Below are 17566 nucleotides of genomic sequence, written 5' to 3'. Positions count from 1 at the left end.
GCTGAACAGCTGGAGCAGAGGGAAAGCAAGAGTATTTCTATTGACCCCTCCGCACTCAGGACTTACCGAGCTGACTTCAGCTGTACCTCCTCCTCTTCCTCATCATTGGGGTTGTATTCAGGAGGCTGTCGGTGCTTGGAAGCCAGGAAGTTAAACATGTCAAATGCTGACTTCCTGGAGTCAAAAGATGAAAACGTATTTAGAGAAATGCTTTAATAAAACAGTACAGGATGACAGCATTAACACTGGAAATCTCAAAAGTTATGTGGGGAAATAATTGTATCATTAGATAAGAAAATCAGGACCCAAATCTGCCTACAGAAAAGAATGGAACTTGCCTCAGGTGTACTTCAGCCCTGGCTGAGCCATGAGGGTTCAAGGGAGGTTCATTGGCCTCCTCTGGTTTGTGGAAACGGAATTTGTAATTCCGACAGTGCTTGGCACCAGACAGCTGCTCAATCAGGAACACAACTGCATCGTGGAGAATCCCCAGCATCCTCAAACCATTGACACCTGCAGGATCAAAGGTACCAGGGCAGTGAGTAGTGCAGCCAACAGGAAACTGCATAACCAAAGAAAGGCCTATGCTAGAGAATAACTCTGCCAGAGGCTGCTCAAGGGTAAAGCATATTAAAATTAGCTAGAAATTAGCATTAGATAGCCATTAAAATGATGCCAATACAGATCTACTGCTATGGAAAGTTCCGTGATAGACTGCTGAGTGAAAAAAGTATGCTATCAAACCATGGGCCGTTTTCTATGTTCCACGTGTATGCAAGAGTTACTAGCTTCATTTTAAGGTGAGTAAACCTCGGTTCAGAGAATTTAAATAACACACCCAAGGTCACATAGCTAGTATGACAAGATTTGAACCTCGGACTGTATAATTCCAAATATGATCCCATTTCTGTTGACAGGTAATGGAGCATCTGGTTTCTGTTTAACTCACATTTACACAGGTGCTGCACTAAACTTTAAAAAAGTGTTAGTACACCCCTAACACAGAACTCTCTTGGGTTGTTACAGTAAACGTATGGAGGAATGCACTCAATAGTTGCTCTGTTTTACTCACTTAGTCTCATGCTGTTGATGAGCATTTCTTATTTCTTTTTATTTTGTGAAAACATTTATATAAGTCTGCTGGCATAGATGGTGATGGGCTTTCTAAAACGATTAGATATTTTCATTAAAGAGACAGGGCATAGTAACAACTGCCATACTTTCTGACACTAGCAAACAGCTAATGTTTTTATTTTTATTAAATAAACAATATTATTTCATTTACATATATGGCTTTTGGTATTATTAATAGATACAGAAATGATAATGGTGTCTGTTGTGGAAAAGATATGTATTTCGTAAGTGTAATTGTGTTAGGATCACATATCTAATTCTGACACTTGGTTTGTCTTATGAAACATGTTTTAAGATATAACCGCGGTGTTATTTGAGGATCACATGCAATGTCTGGAAGGATATCCATGTTTAAATGTTAATAATAATTGCTTCTGGGAGATGGGATGTGGTCTACCTTTTAATTTGTTGTTGTGGTTCTTTGCTTTTCCATATTTAAAAATTTTTCTATGTCTTGGGTAATTTTTTTTTTTTTTTTTTTTTTGTCTTTTTGTGACCTGTAAGGGGATCGCAACCCCTTGGCTTGGTGTCGCCGGCACCGCGCTCAGCTAGTGAGCGCACTGGCCATTCCTATATAGGATCCGAACCCGGTGGCAGGAGCACCGCTGCGCTCCCAAGTGCTGCACTCACCCGAGTGCGCCATGGGGCCGGCCCTTGGGTAATTTTTTAGAAAGGGGAAAAGATGTTATTAAAGGCCTGATTTCTATTTCACTTAGAGAATTTCTAAGGCAGATAATTTGGTTTCAATGGCAAGCAGAAAGTTGCCTTCTTAATTTTCTGTTAATGTTAATATTCTTATGAGTACAACTGTTGGTCTGATGAGAACTTGACTTAGGTATACAAGTCTACAATATAAGAACTTAAATCATATAAGCTAATGGCAAACTCTTTTTTCAACAGAACACTGATTTTTCCTAAGAACTTTTTCCTGGGAGTTCTAGACTGCTGTGGATTCTTAGGTGGAAAAAGACATTGGAAAAACATACTAAATACTCAAGTATATTTTCATGGAAAGTTCATTTTCCATGAAAGTTCATTATGTAGGCTGAATGTTCAACTCTATAAGGGCTTACAATGAGATTAAGTATTGTGTTGATAATGGGAAAACAAAGATGAATTATGCACGGACCCTGTTCTCAAGGAGTTCACAGCAGAAGAAGGCAGATACGTATATCAATTATGCAATGTGAAAACTGTCCAAATTAAGCTACAGTATAAAGTACGGTTGGTACTCTTAAGAGGGAACAATCTATTCTTTTGCAGAGGATTCATTTATTCACTCAACAAATATTTATTTCACACCTACAATATTCCAGGCATTCTTTCCATCTCTTCACTATTCCAGGCAGGACCTTGGGAATTCAGAGGTGAACAAGACAGGCAAGTTACCTGTCTGTATTCATAGAGCTTTTATTTCATGGAAAGGACATGATAAACACACCAAAAGCATTCCCACTTCAGGATTTTTTCATCTGCTGTTTCCTCTGCATTAAGGCCTTTTGCTGTAAGTCTTTGCATGACTTGTTCCTTTTCATCATCACTCAGGTCTAAGCACAAATGTCACCTCATCAAGAGACTCCTTTTCTGACTTGTAGGGAAAGTGAAGGACAATGGTCAGGGCCCCTCAGATGTTCAGAAGCTTGCCAAGCATTTGATGTAAATATCCACATGCACCCAGGTGTTCCTTGGTTATTGTCTAATGTAACTGCATATGAGCACCCAGGTATCCTGGGTTATGGACTTAAGTATAAAGGACTAACGGCTCTGACACAGGCCACTGCCTCCGCTTCTTAGGATGCTCTGAGAGGCCACTAGGGTGGCTGCTCCTAGCTCTGAATAAGGCCTATTAATTTTTACCCACAGCTCCCAGGATCTTTTCCTGTTACATAGCTCGTGGACCTGCATGTGAAGGGTTTGTGACCCATTCTATACAACAGGCTTGAGGGGTCTGTGAGCCCTAGCCCTAGCTTGACATGACTACTCTATCTAGAAGAGGTTCCCTGCTACCAACTACCACCTTTGTGTTACTCTCGATTTCATTACCCCATGTTATCTTCTTCAGGGTACTTATACCCACCACTAGAATATAAGGTCATGAGGACAAGGACAAGGTAATAGCACTGGAGATGAAGAATGATGGCCAGGTTTTGGATTGGGGAACGTACTGATTGTTGTGGTTAACTTCCAGCACCCCTTCCACCCCTTAGTCTAAGCCAATCCTGGGAATTCCAGTCTTCTCTCTGGTAACTAGCTTAGGAATGGACATTGTACTAAATTCTGGTCTGAGATGTGAGACATCCGTTTGTTTCTAATAAAAAGCCCTTCCTGTTCCTCTGGATATTGCAATGACAATGTGATCCTGTGAACTGCTATGGTTATTTGCTATTAGGCTGATGATAAAACTTTACCACAGACAGCAAAGTGGAAAGAAGAAAAAAATCTAGGTCTTTGATGACATTGCAAACTCCCATATAAATCAATTTTGATGCCTGTCCTACCTCTGGACTTTCTGTTATGTAAGATGATAAATTATCTAACTGTTTAAATCAGTTAAGAGTTGGGATTTCTGTTGGCACAGGGGAGAATGGTCAAAAAAAGTTAAAGAAAAGAGGTGACTTTGAGAAGGGTCTTGAAGGATTATTAACAGGAGTCTATCAAACAAGTAAAGGAATTTGGGGAGGAGAATGAAGATGGAGGGAAGTAGGTCAATCCCGGTAGAAGGAACCACATGAACTATGGTATGCTAGTGTGAAAGCACATGTAATATAAATAAGAATTACTTGGGGGCACATGTTAAAAATTCAGCTTTCTTAGTTCCGAGCCCAGAGATTCTGACTCACATTTATAGACCCCATCTGAAGACAAACTGATGGATGTGGAACATGTCATGTCGTATGGCTACAGAACAAAGAACCTTGAGAGGTGAGGAAAGTGGTGAGAGCTGAGGCTGAACAGACGAGTCAGCTGAATAGGACCTCGTCATGTAAGGATCCACAGACTGGAGACCTCAGGAGAGCAGGGCCAAGTCTGCTTCTACTCAACGATTACATCCTGCGTGTCTAACATGGTGCTAGGCTTATTACAGGTGTTCAGCAAATATTACTATCAACAAATACTTAAGGATTGGATATTTTATTCCCCAACTAGTAGACAATACTAAGAAGCTTTTGAGGTACCTCTGGTGATGCTGAGGATACGCTGTAAGGAGGAAAAAAGGAAGAGTCAGGAACCAGTTACAAGGCTTTTTAACATTACAGGTGAAAATAACAAGTGCTATGCCTGAGGAAGCAAAGAAAGAGAAGAAAGGGAAGTGACTCATACTTTGGGGGTAGAATAAATAGCTTGTAAATGATGAGGGAAAGGAAGGACGACAAGACTGACTGGAGTTGTTTTCACCTGACCTTTGGGGGATGGTAGGTTGAATCATGAGCTGTAATGTGAGAACGTGGGAATGGCTGAAGGAGCCTAGAGAGTAGAGAGAGTAAGAGGGGAAGAGGCTGAGGACCTAGGAGGAGCCTAACTTTCTAAAAAACTTACTTGCCATCTGTTCTTTTAAAAATTGAGTATAACGAAATTAACTAGTTTTTAAAAAATTTATAAATGAAATACATACTCATGGATATAAATAAAAGTGTAATAGTACAGAGAAATAAAGTAAAAGCTGCCCATTCTAATGCCCCAGGTCCTACTCCTCAGAAGCAATCACTAGTACATATATAATTTAAGTATCTTAAGGGACTTATGAGCATACTAGATACATACTGTTATAACTTGCCTTTTCAATTAATTTATTTTGGACCTCTTCCTAAATTCCTCTACTAAGGAATGTTTGGATTGCTTCCAGTTTTTTGTTACTACACATTGTAATGAATATCCTTATACATTTTTATGACTTGGTTGAGACTACCTATAAGATAATTTCTTTAAAGTGTAATTGTTGGGTGGACGGGGATGTAACTAGAAAATCTTGATAGCTATTGCTTAACTGCTCTTCCAGATGGTTGTATTAATAAGTTATACATCCACCATTAATGTAGGAGAGGGCCCATCTCCTCCATCTTTATGCATATTATCTCCAAATTCTGAATCTTTGTTAGTCAAGGTGGAAATTGTTAATCAGGTTTTAATATGCACTTAAAAATTATGAGTGAGATTGAGAATCTTTTCATATTATTGGCCATTTGTATTTTGCGGGAGATACCTGCTGGGTTCTTTGTTCTTTCTTTTAATTAAAAAATTTCTGAAAAATTTAAAATGTTAAATAATACACAGGCTGTTGTAATAGCCTCATATGTATCTGCCACCTAAAATGAACAAATGTTAATATTTTCTAATACACACTTCAAATATTTTCCCTCCCTTCCTTCTTAAAAGAAAAATAAAGACATAGATAAAGTTAAATTCCTCTAAGTAACCATTCACCTACCTTCCCAGCACCAGTCTGAAAGGAGGAAGGAGAGGTAGATAGATATGGAAAAAAGAGTCAATGGAAGGTTTCTATCTTAGATTAATTAAAATCTTTAATTTTCACTAGAAACAAGCGTATTAATGTTTTTACACTGTCTAAATTTAATTGAAGTCTGATACCAATAAGAAACTATTTCAACTTTAAAAAGAAGTTATAGCAAAATTACAATGAGATCCCATTTCACACTCACTAGGATGTCCATAGTAAAAAAAACCCAGATAATAATAAACGTTAGTGAGGATGTGGACAAACTGAAACCCTCATGCATTGCTGATGGAAATATAAAATGGTGCAGGTACTTTGAAAAAAATCATAATTTGTCAGTTCCTCAAAAAGTTAAACAGAGTTACCATATGGCCTGGCAATTCCACTCTTAAGTATATACCCAAGAGAAATTTTCAAATGTCTACACAAAAACTTGTACATGAATATTCATGTCAACATTATTCATAATGGTCAGAAAGTGAAAAAAATCCAAATGTTCATCAGCTGATGAATGGATAAGCAACATGTGGTATAGACACACAATGCAATATTATTTGGCAATAAAAAGGAACAAAGTACTGATGCAATGTTACATCAGAGAGAAACCTTCAAAGCATTATGTTAAGTGAAAGAAGGCAGTCACAGAAAGCCACATAGAGTATGATTTCATTTATATGTAATGTCCAGAATAGGCAAATCCACAGAGAGAGCCAGAGCCTGGGGATGGAGAATGAGTTTGGGGTTTCTTTTAGGGATGATGAAAATGTTCTGGAATTATATAGTAGTGACAGTTGTACAACTCTGTGAATATATTAAAATCCATTGAACTGTATGCTTTACATGGGTGAACTGTACAGTATATATCTCAATAAAGCTGTGAAAAATGATTTTCTTTTTTTTTTTTAAATGTTGATTTTCTTTTTTTGTTGCTTTTGGTAGAATCGGCTCTGGGTTAGACTAACAAGTTACCAGATTATTGTGAGACAGGAGTGAAATAAGAACTCCAGCCATTACCTGCAAATGAGAGCTGCTTTAGGCGGGCATTTGATCGAGCTTCCTGGACTTTATCTGTCAATGACTTCCAGGCATCTGGAAGGAAACAAAAGAAAACTGTAGTCTAAAAAATATTCATGCAAACATCTCTTAATACCAATGGCTTGCACATGCATTATGCTTAGAATCCCTATAACATAAACACATACTCTCCTAGAATAGCATTTTGTTGTTTTTCCTATTGTTTACTTATTTATTTACTTTTGGCAGCTAGCCAGTAAGGGGATCCAGACCCTTGACCTTGGTGTTACAACACTGCTCTAACCAACCGGCCCATTTTTTCTTATAGTTTAAATCAATTTACTGCATGAAGAAGCTGGGAAGATGCACTACCCAGCAGTGCTCTTTCTGTTAGAGGACACAGGAGCGTTAAGGAGATTCGGACCTTCTGAAATGACCTCTGAATCCCCAAAGCACTCACATCCCTCAGTGGAAGTCTGGATCCCACACCTGAATGTTTGGTATTATTTCTATTCCCTATATCCCTAACCAAAACATGATTTAGTGATTTAACATGGCTAATGATTTAACCAGGACTATGGGGAGATCATAACCTCTCAGTTCCTTAAAATTAAGGGGTAGAAAATCTTTACAGTCCCCTCAAGCTCTAACCTAAGATTCTATGATCTCTTACTGTCTGCTATACATCTCTAATTGGATTTCTCACCACCATTCCACACAAGACATTCCACTCAATGTCTTGTGTGGAACTTATATCTCCTTACATATCTTCTTCGTTCTCTTTACATTATCCTTTTCTTAGTCACCCAGGCCTGAATCTTCAGATTCATCTTCGAGTCTTCTCTCTCCCCTCCTCATATCCAAGCAGTCACCAAGTGCATCCATTCTTTCTTCTTTTCCTTTCTTTTCCCACTGGAAATGGGCTTTATTACTTGATATCCCTATTCTAGCAATATTCTCATTAGTGACCTCTTATCTTTGCATGTCTACAGTTCAATCTATCTTATATGGACCTACCACATTAAGATTCCTGAAATTCTGCTTTTATTTCACTCCCCCAAATTTTCAAAGGCCTCATGGTTTGGCACTGAAGGTCCATCAAGACCTGTGCCCAATCCATCTTCTCAGTTTTCTCTTTCACTACTACCTGACATGGATATCAGCGTCAACTTCCCACTGGACCCTCCTCTACACTCACCAAATGCAGTCCTGTTTTCCTAACTTTGCTTCCATCCTTTCTTTCTCTTAGAAAGCCCTCCCCACTCCCCTTTGCCTAACCCAAATTCTATTACCTCCTTTAATAGAATCTTCTGTTCTTTAATCTTCATGGGTTATTTGGTAACCCTAACTCACCCACAGTGACCTTTCTATCCTTCAAACTCCAAACTTTAGTTCTAACAGCCAGAGAACATTCACTAGTCTTTCAAAGGTTAATGAATGCTCGGGATATAAAGACGACTAAGAAAATAAAATTCCGGGCTTTATGGGATGTTCACTGTTGGGTGAGTGAGACATAAAAGTAAACAAACATTTACATTTATATGGAACAATAAAAGACCACGAATAGCCAAAGCAATGCTCAGCAAAAAAAATAAAGCTGGAGGCATAACACTACCTGACTTTAAGCTATACTACAAAGCTATAATAACCAAAACAGTATGGTACTGGCATAAAAACAGACACACTGACCAATGGAATAGAATAGAGAATCCAGAAATCAACCCACACACTTACTGCCATCTGATCTTTGACAAAGGCACCAAGCCTATTCACTGGGGAAGGGACTGCCTCTTCAGCAAGTGGTGCTGGGATAACTGGATATCGATATGCAGGAGAATGAAACTAGATCCATACCTCTCACCGTATACTAAAATCAACTCAAAATGGATTAAGGATTTAAATATACACCCTGAGACAATAAAACTTCTTAAAGAAAACATAGGGGAAACACTTCAGGAAATAGGACTGGGCACAGACTTCATGAATACGACCCCAAAAGCACGGGCAACCAAAGGAAAAATAAACAAATGGGATTATATCAAACTAAAAAGCTTCTGCACAGCAAAAGAAACAATTAAAAGAGTTAAAAGACAACCAACAGAGTGGGAGAAAATATTTGCAAAATATACATCTGACAAAGGATTAATATCCAGAATATATAAGGAACTCAAACAACTTTACAAGAAGAAAACAAGCAACCCAATTAAAAAATGGGCAAAAGAGCTAAGTAGGCATTGCTCTAAGGAAGATATCCAAATGGCCAACAGACATATGAAAAAATGCTCAACATCACTCAGCATCCGGGAAATGCAAATCAAAACCACATTGAGATACCATCTAACCCCAGTTAAGATGGCTAAAATCCAAAAGACTATGAACGATAAATGCTGGCGAGGCTGCGGAGAAAAAGGAACTCTCATACATTGTTGGTGGGACTGCAAAATGGTGCAGCCTCTATGGAAAATGGTATGGAGGTTCCTTAAACAATTGCAAATAGATCTACCATACGACCCAGCCATCCCACTGTTGGGAATATACCCAGAGGAATGGAAATCATCAAGTCGAAGGTATACCTGTTCCCCAATGTTCATCGCAGCACTCTTTACAATAGCCAAGAGTTGGAACCAGCCCAAATGCCCATCATCAGATGAGTGGATACGGAAAATGTGGTACATCTACACAATGGAATACTACTCAGCTATAAAAACGAATGAAATACTGCCATTTGCAACAACATGGATGGACCTCGAGAGAATTATATTAAGTGAAACAAGTCAGGCACAGAAAGAGAAATACCACATGTTCTCACTTATTGGTGGGAGCTAAAAATTAATATATAAATTCACACACACACATACACACATACACACACAAACCGGGGGGGGGGGGGGAAGAAGATATAACAACCACAATTATTTGAAGTTGATACAACAAACAAACAGAAAGGACATGGTTGGGGGGGAGGGGGGGAGGGAGAAGGGAGGGAGGTTTTGGTGATGGGGAGCATTAATCAGCTACAATGTATATCGACAAAATAAAATTAAAAAAAAAAAAAAAAAAGTAAACAAACATTTATATGATAAATTTTAAGCTATGAGAGAGGAACATATAAGATTTGAAAGGAGGGAGTGGGAGTGCTTATCTGCCTCAGAAGATTAAGGAAGACTGTGTGAGCTGGAGCTTGAAGGGTGAGCTGGACTGCTAATATTTATGTACTCTTAAACATAATCTGTATCACTGACCTTTCACACAAATTATGGTTATTTCTCTAAGAAGAGAAACTTCTCAAGGACAAGGAAAATGCATAATGCCTCCAAGTATCCACCATGACACCTAGCACAAAACTGCCCACCCAAATGGTACTAATACTCATAAAATGAAGATCTAGCTGAAACAGGGCCGCTGCTGGTGGGTCCGTCTAATTTAATTAACTCACCTTCAATACTTTCTGCACAGATCTGAAAGCCATCATCACTTGAAATTTCAAAAACAAGACCTTTCTTGGGCTTTTTCTCAGCAATGCTTTCCTTCCGCTTTTGTTCTTGCTGGAGCCAAAGCATCAGCGGAGAGCTGAAATTACTTTCTTCCTCTTCCACTGTTTTAGGTTCTAGGAGAGAGAAAATAGATAGGGGCCAAAGTGGTTGCAATAACAAATGCTTACTGAGTGCCAACTATGTACAGGGTACCTTATGTATATTATCTCTAAGCCTACCAATATTCCACAGTTGTTATCATTATTCCCATTTATAGACAATAAAACTGAGGCTCCAAGTGCTTGCCCTGGGTCGTAGCTAAAAAGTAACTAAAACTGAGGGTTTTTTTCCATGAAGTTATGCTGTTCTGTGGTAAAGTTTCTGGTATAACAATTCAATAGTTTTTCAATAACTGTTCTCAATAGGGTCAAGGGTAAAAAATAACAACAGTTAATAAGTGTGAAGCACTTACTATGTATGAGGCACTCTTCTAGGAACTTCACATACATTAACTTAGGTAAACCTCATGACGACCCAGTGAGGTAGGTGTTATTATTATCTTCATTTTAAAGGTGAGAAAACTGAGGCAGAGAGAGGTTAAGTAACTAGTCCAAGTTCACACAGTTTGTAAGTGGTAAAGCTGGGATTTCAACCCATCTGGCTCCAGAGTCTGCACTATTAGCTCAGCTACCACCCTTCACTGCCTTTTCACATAAATAGATGTGACAGTCATCTTGAGGAACCAGCAAATCAGCAGGATGTGATAACATCTTAAATCTTATGCCTAAAAGCATTTTTTCTCTACCTTCTTCTCTTTTGGGTAGTCCCATCTATCAAACTGGGCAGGGCCTTATATCCAGAACTCTCTAATCTTGAAGTGACCGGTTATTCTCTGATCAAATTCATTAGGATGAATGGAAAGTGCTATGGAGATATATCTGGAGTTGCTACTAACATCTGACTATCTAATAAAAATGGTTCTTGGTTTTCTTCAGTGACAACTAGAGGATGAAGTCAGATTATCACTATTTGAAATCAGCTATTTATAAATCTCACTGCTGTTAAAACCAGCAGAATACAGGATTTTTATAGGTGTTGTTTTGTGTCTTTTAGCTGACAGATGATCACAGAATATGTACTGGAAGAGCTGCACCAGGAGATAGGTACTCCAAATGTCAGTCTACAACTTTGGCCAATCACTTAAATTCTTTGGAACTTAGTTTTTTTTCCCTTTTTTGAGTCTAGAAAACCAGGAGGTAAAGTAGATGATTTTTATTGTCCTTTTAGCTTTGAAATTCTCTTATTCTAACCTGTTACCCACCCACATACCTGTACTTTCTTGTTCATTTGCTGGATTTTGAGTCGTCTGAATCTCTGGAGGAACAGCCACTTTCCTAAATGAAAAGCAAACCAAATGTGAAATGTACCATTAGCTAGCTCAATTCAAAGACAAAAACTGTCCACAATCTGCCATACAGCTGTATTAGTTATACAAAACAACTACTAGAAAATGAACCACAGGGGCTTTCTGTAGAACCTGTTGAATGAACACCACCACCACACTATTGTGCATACGTTGTACATAACACAAAGCTGTCTTTTATGAGATTATTTACCAAATATTGACATTAAGTTTCTGCTTTTGAAGTTGTAGACTGTGCCCTTGAAATTCTTCTCATACCCTTACTATTAGAAAAAAATGAAAGAACACTTGTCAGAAGCAGTTCTGGAGTTACTTAAATAAGTTAGAGGTTTAACTAAAAATAAAAAATAATCTGCATAGGCAAGTAAACCATAAACAATTTTCACTTTCTAAAATTAAATAACAGTGTTGGTAACACCAAGGTAAAGGGTTCGGATTGCTGAACTGGCCAGATGCAAAAATAAATAAATAAAAAAGATTAAATAAATCCTGGAAACAATTCAAATGCATATCAATCGGGGACTAGTTAAATAAATTATAGTTTAGATCCACACAACAGAATTGAGGGCAGCCATTAAAAAAGTGAAGTGTATCTATATGTACTGGTACAGAAAGATGTACACAAAATAGTACAGTAAGTGAAAAAATCAAACAGAACAGTACATACTACATTACATTTTTCATGTAAAAGAAAGAGTATATATATTTATATATATACAATGTATATCTGTATATGCACAGAAATGCCTGCATGGATAAAATCAAATTATTAGCAATGGTTACCTCTAGGGAATAGATTGGGAGGGGGTGGGTAGGAGGGACAGAGAACCATTACCCGTTATTTAAATAATTCTGTGCTATGTTGGATTTTTTTTTTGGTATTACTCCCATTAAAAAAATCTTTGGCAACAAAATAAAAAGCAATGTAAAGCAGGAAGGGAAGAAGTATTTTTTAAATGAGGTGGACAGAATTGAGGGCTTAACCTTAGAGAACTAATTTTTAAGCTTACCCTGCAGGCTGCCCACACTCCTTTTGTGATGACTGTTCCACACTAGCTGTATCCTGCTGTTCAGCCTCTGCTCCTGGAGTCCTGGAAAAAAATCATTTGTATCTTTTCAAGAAAAGTCGCCAGTGAATATGTACCAAACTAAACGTGGAGGTCAGTCTAAAGAAACGACTCTATCAGGATGTGATAAAAATTACTGAGTCAGCCAAACTAACCCATGGTCATAAAGTTAGAATAATGGTTACCTTAAGGGGATACTGAATAACAGAGGGCACAAGGGGCCTTCTGGGGTGCTAGAAATGTTCTCTATCTTGATCTGAGTGGTGGCTACATGGGTGCATACACGTGTAAAAATTCACTAGTGCACTTTATATGATACACTTCAACGAGAAAGTTTTAAAAAGGACTCCATGAAGATCTAAAACAAAGGGCTTTGCCCTCCAGACAGGAATAATCATTCCCTAGTATCCTAAGCCTCAGCAAAAAAAGAAACAGGAGCAAAAAGCAGCACTATTTGAAATCAAAGAGTAATTAAGAGATGTGGTCCTATCCAAGAGACAAACTGCCCACAAATGGAACTATATTTTACTCTATGAATCACCATTGGGAGGGGAAGAAGTCAAAGTCAAAACCCGGGAAACCCTTTAGTAACGCAACTTGGACAGAGGAGTGTCCCTCCAAAAAGACTACCACTTCAAAACCTCTAATCCAGAGCACAAAATCCCACAGACCCACCATAGCTAACATTTGAATCTCTTACCCTGTGACTGAGGTCAGGGATGTTGTGTTGGCTTCTTGGTCTGGAATGTGTGCTTCAGAAGAACTGGTCCGCAAATGGGAAACTTTGTGCTTCTTGCCATTCCCTTTGTCCAGAGGCAGCTGAATCCGTTTGATTTTTGGTTTGGTTTTAGTGGGACCCGGAACTGAGGGGCTTGCTGACTGCTGTCCAGAGGATGGGGAGCCCCCAGGAGAGGCTGAGCTGGCTTGCACAGCTGAGGATAAAGCCTTGTTCTGCTCTAGTCCCACGCTATTAGGAGCATCAACTGTCTGGGAAAAGTTTGATGTCTGGGTCCCTGAAGCAGGATCAAGATCACGCTGGGAAGAGAGAATCCCAGTTTTACTGGCAAGGAGCTGGTTCACATGCTGGAGCTGATAGTGTTCTTCTGCTGCTTCCCCAGAAGGTGAAGCAGCTGTTATGCCTGTAGTCTGAGTAGAGGGGAGCACACAGATGCTAGATGCTGCTGTCATTGCAGCAGCAGAGGGAGTCTGCGATGTCCCCAGTTGTGGAAACATTCCTGAACTTGGCGGTAAAGCCACAGGTTGGTCCTGAATCCCCAGGCTCTGCTGGCTAGCTTTGATTAAAAGATTGCTTATTGAGCCAATATCTGGGGTACCAAGCAACCTTGGGTTAGTTAAGGTGACATGCCCTGGAACTGATGCACTACTACTGGTAGGGGTGGTTGTAGTTTGCATGGATACAACATTCAAGACAGAAGAACCAGATGCCAAGCCAGACACAGGCCCTGATGTGAGGTGGCCAGTGTCCTGGCTTATTGTTGATGTGCCTGCTGCTGTGGCAGCAGTTCCTCCCACGTTCTGTGGTAACAGGGGTGCCTGTTCAAAATACATGATGCCAGATTTAGATCTTTTTATGATATTGGGGACAGTTCGATGAGATGAAGTATTAAGCGAGCCCAAGTCTAACAGATTGGGATGATTTGAAAGCTGGGAGGACGTGAAGTTAATCAAAGTCATATTAGAAACCACATCAGAAGGAGCAATGTTTGAAGGGGTACTAGAGGGAGCAAGTTTTTTATTCTTTCGGGTCTGTAGACGAGATATGGGTCTTTTTTTCAGTCCAGAGGATGGAGTGGCTACTGTGGTACTGAGGTCTGTCCTCTGGTTGGATTCTGAAACCAAAAGTTGGGGATCTGGAGGAGGCTGAACCCCAATAAGTAGGCCTGAAGGAGGGTTGCTGATGTTGGGTGGGAAACTACTTTGAGTAGCTGTAGGAAAGGAATGTAAGTGCTGGTGATGAGGCATGGGGAGCAGTCCTTTGCTAGCAGGAGGGAACAAAGATTGAGAAGTTGGCAAGTTTGGATTTAGTCCTGTGGTTAGGGTGAGACCACTTCCCATGGGCCCCAATACTGAAGTATTTGTCTCCATCACACCGGGTGAAGAACTAACAGAAGAGGTCAACTGGATTTTTTGGGTCACTCCATTTGGAAGAGTTTGGAGAACATAAAGAGGCTGCATGTTCTGGTTAACAACAATGAGTTTCTCAGTGGCTGGTTTCAGGTGGGGTGGAGTGGTCTGGACAGCTGCATTAGAAATCTGAGATGGGCCAGGGCTCTCAGTAGAATTGGGCACATACTTCTGGTTCTGGATAGGAACAGTAGGAGAAACAGGTACCTGAAGGCCTGGGGTGCTACTGTTTCTAGTTAAATCTTGATTGTTGCCATGGCCTTGCTCCACTGAACCACAAGGAGGGCTGGAGATGTGGTCTGCATCCATGTGTCCTTGGATAAAATGATCAGGAGTCATGTGCCCTTCAGGAGTTGGATCTACCCCTGGACTCATCAGTGCTGCATCACCATCAGAGGAGGCTACAGATTTTTCTGTGATGGTTACTCTCTTCTCCCCCGAGTCTGAGATTACAGCTAGTCTACTGGGGTTCTGGCTAGGGACAGTGGGACTCCGGGTGGTCAGGACAGAAAGATCCGATGGTAGCTCTAGAGGCAACTCAAACTGCTCCTCTGCTGAGATAGAGGAAGAGACACTACTGTCCACAGGTTCTGTAGTTGGCAGCTGCTGAGAAAATACTTCAAAAAGACCCATGTCTTTTTCACGATTACTGTCAAGACCCAAACCTTCACCAAGATTCAGGAGTTCTGATGAAGATGACTCTGGGCTCTCACCCAAAGCCTGCATGGATGGAGTATTCTTTAGTACAAAGTCCATAATGTCTGAAGGCAGAATATTGCCACAGTCATCACTGTTGTTATTGTCTGAATCTGATTTCAGGAGTTCAGGATTATAGGTGTCCAGTAAAGTTTTGTCTGAGGGGGTGCTTGTGTGGACTCTGCGGCTTGACTCCAATGAGCTGAGCTGAGCTTCCAAGGAATCCTGTCCCTGTGTCTTAACTCTGCTTACAGAGTGGCAGTTATCCATCTTTGGCTCATTTTTGTGGCCAACAGAACTCTTAATGACATGTTCTTTTTCCCCGGCATCTTCAGGTCGATCAATCTTTAAGTTCTCTGTTCCATTTTCTTTACCATTTCTTTTAGGCATCTGGCTACTTTTCCTTGCTGTGGCTGTGACACTAGTATCACTCTCTGTCCCATCATCAACACCATCCAACTGTGAAATTTTCGGAAGATCACATTGTTCCTCCTCCCGAAATAAATTATGGGAAGCCAGCCGTTCCTCTCCACCTGAAGAAATCACTGTTCTGGTGAAATTGTAATAGTATAAGTCATCTTCATCTGAAGTGCTTAAGTCATCAGCCCCATCCACCTGTCCCTCAGCTGATCTCTTGCCTCGTTTCTTCCCAGTTGAGCTGCTGTAGAATGGAATGTCTTCTTCACCATAGGATCTTACTCCATAGAGTGGGGTGAGCCCAAAGAACATGTTAGAACGTGCACGGGCACTACGACGAGGATATCTCCTCTTAAAAGAGCCATCCTCCTGAGGTTTGGGGCCATCTGGAAGCATTAGGTTTCCGTCCTGTACGGGAAGATTCTGATAGCTGTTACTCTGAGAATCCTGGGATGAGGTATTGTTAGGACTTGATTGGGCCACTGGACCATCTCCTGGACTTTCAGAGGCTGAAATTGGTTCTGTTGGAGATGTTGACTCTATTTGCAAAGGAGAAGCGGGACTACCTTCTTTCAGGGCATTTTTGGATTGATTCTCGCTTTCCATTTTTAGAGGTGTCAGTGTCACTTTGACTGTACGTTTTCGAGGTGCCTGTAATTCCTTTGTAGATCCTTCTACCTGCATGGATGGAGCTTTGGGGACTCCTGGAATAGAAAGGACTTTATCCCCCATCTTATCAGAAGAAACACTATTACATGGTCGTTGCCCCATAAACTCAGGAGTCAAAACCTCATCAGCAAACTCTGGCTTTAGGTTTCCTTCCTCACCAGTTGTCACCTGACCAGGTTCCAAAAAAGATTTACTGGAATGCTTTTCTTTGAAAGTTTCTTTACAAGATTTTTTCCCTTTCTGTCTCCTATCTCTGGAACTAGATGCCATATGTTCATTGATAATGGATGATCTGTTGCTCATTCCAGATAACTTCAAGGTTTTGACTTCAGTGTCCTCATCTGGAGAGGGATTTGCTGGTTGGGTAGAACCTGTGTGTTGGTCTCGGTCATTCCTTTGCCCTCTCAAATGGAGTTGTGGGAAGGAGAGTGCCTCTTTAGAAGCAAATGGCACTGAAGAGGGTTCAGTAAAAGCGCTGATTTTACTAACATTTAATTCTCCAGATGTTGTGTTATGAACCTGTGGAGTCAGTTTAGGAATTCCAGGGTAGGCCACATTACGTGCAGATCCCTCTGAACTTTTGGAAGTCACCATTTTGGTCTTCTCTCCTTTTAAAGAGGAGCTCTTGGATGCCAAATCTGAAGCACTGGAATGCTTCATTTCTGAAGAGGATCCATCCAAGTGATTGTTTTTAGTGCCCACAGTAACCACTGTTCTTTGCAAATTTGAAGAGGTTGGAGTGTTTTGCCCTAAATTAGAACCTGAATTCAGTGGCCCTAAGGCATGATCGACGGCTTTGGCACTTGACTCAAGATCTGTAGAGGTCCCAATGGTAGAGACTGAAGAAACACTATTTCTGGAGTAAGTATTCCCAGTTCTCATTGGGGACATTATTCGGAGTTTGGACCGCTGGGGTGACAAGGAAGAAGTACTGTGACGCCTGGAGCCAATGCTTCGAAGTCCAGAGGAGAGTAAAGGATCACCCACTGTGACTATTTCATGAGTGGTTGGGGTAGGACTTCCTAAACAAGAGAGAAAAAGTAAAGTAAAGTAAAAGTAAAGTCTATTAGAGATA

General features: G+C 40.2%; 1 protein-coding gene across 1 annotated transcript in view; it reads right to left on the bottom strand.

The window, feature by feature from the left end:
* KMT2A (lysine methyltransferase 2A) overlaps positions 1–17566 on the bottom strand; it is a 76409-nt gene that overhangs the window by 6931 nt on the left and 51912 nt on the right. Inside the window, exons 27-33 of the mRNA XM_063093342.1 lie at positions 13265–17513; positions 12508–12588; positions 11404–11468; positions 10038–10208; positions 6602–6676; positions 335–513; positions 67–170 (exon numbers count right to left, since the gene is read on the bottom strand). Coding sequence (XP_062949412.1) covers positions 67–170; positions 335–513; positions 6602–6676; positions 10038–10208; positions 11404–11468; positions 12508–12588; positions 13265–17513 — 4924 coding nt within the window. The remainder of the gene's footprint in view (positions 1–66; positions 171–334; positions 514–6601; positions 6677–10037; positions 10209–11403; positions 11469–12507; positions 12589–13264; positions 17514–17566) is intronic.

This window comes from Cynocephalus volans, chromosome 4, assembly GCF_027409185.1.
Source record: "Cynocephalus volans isolate mCynVol1 chromosome 4, mCynVol1.pri, whole genome shotgun sequence".
Taxonomy (NCBI): Eukaryota; Metazoa; Chordata; class Mammalia; order Dermoptera; family Cynocephalidae; genus Cynocephalus; species Cynocephalus volans.
This window is presented reverse-complemented; position numbering and strand designations above follow the sequence as displayed.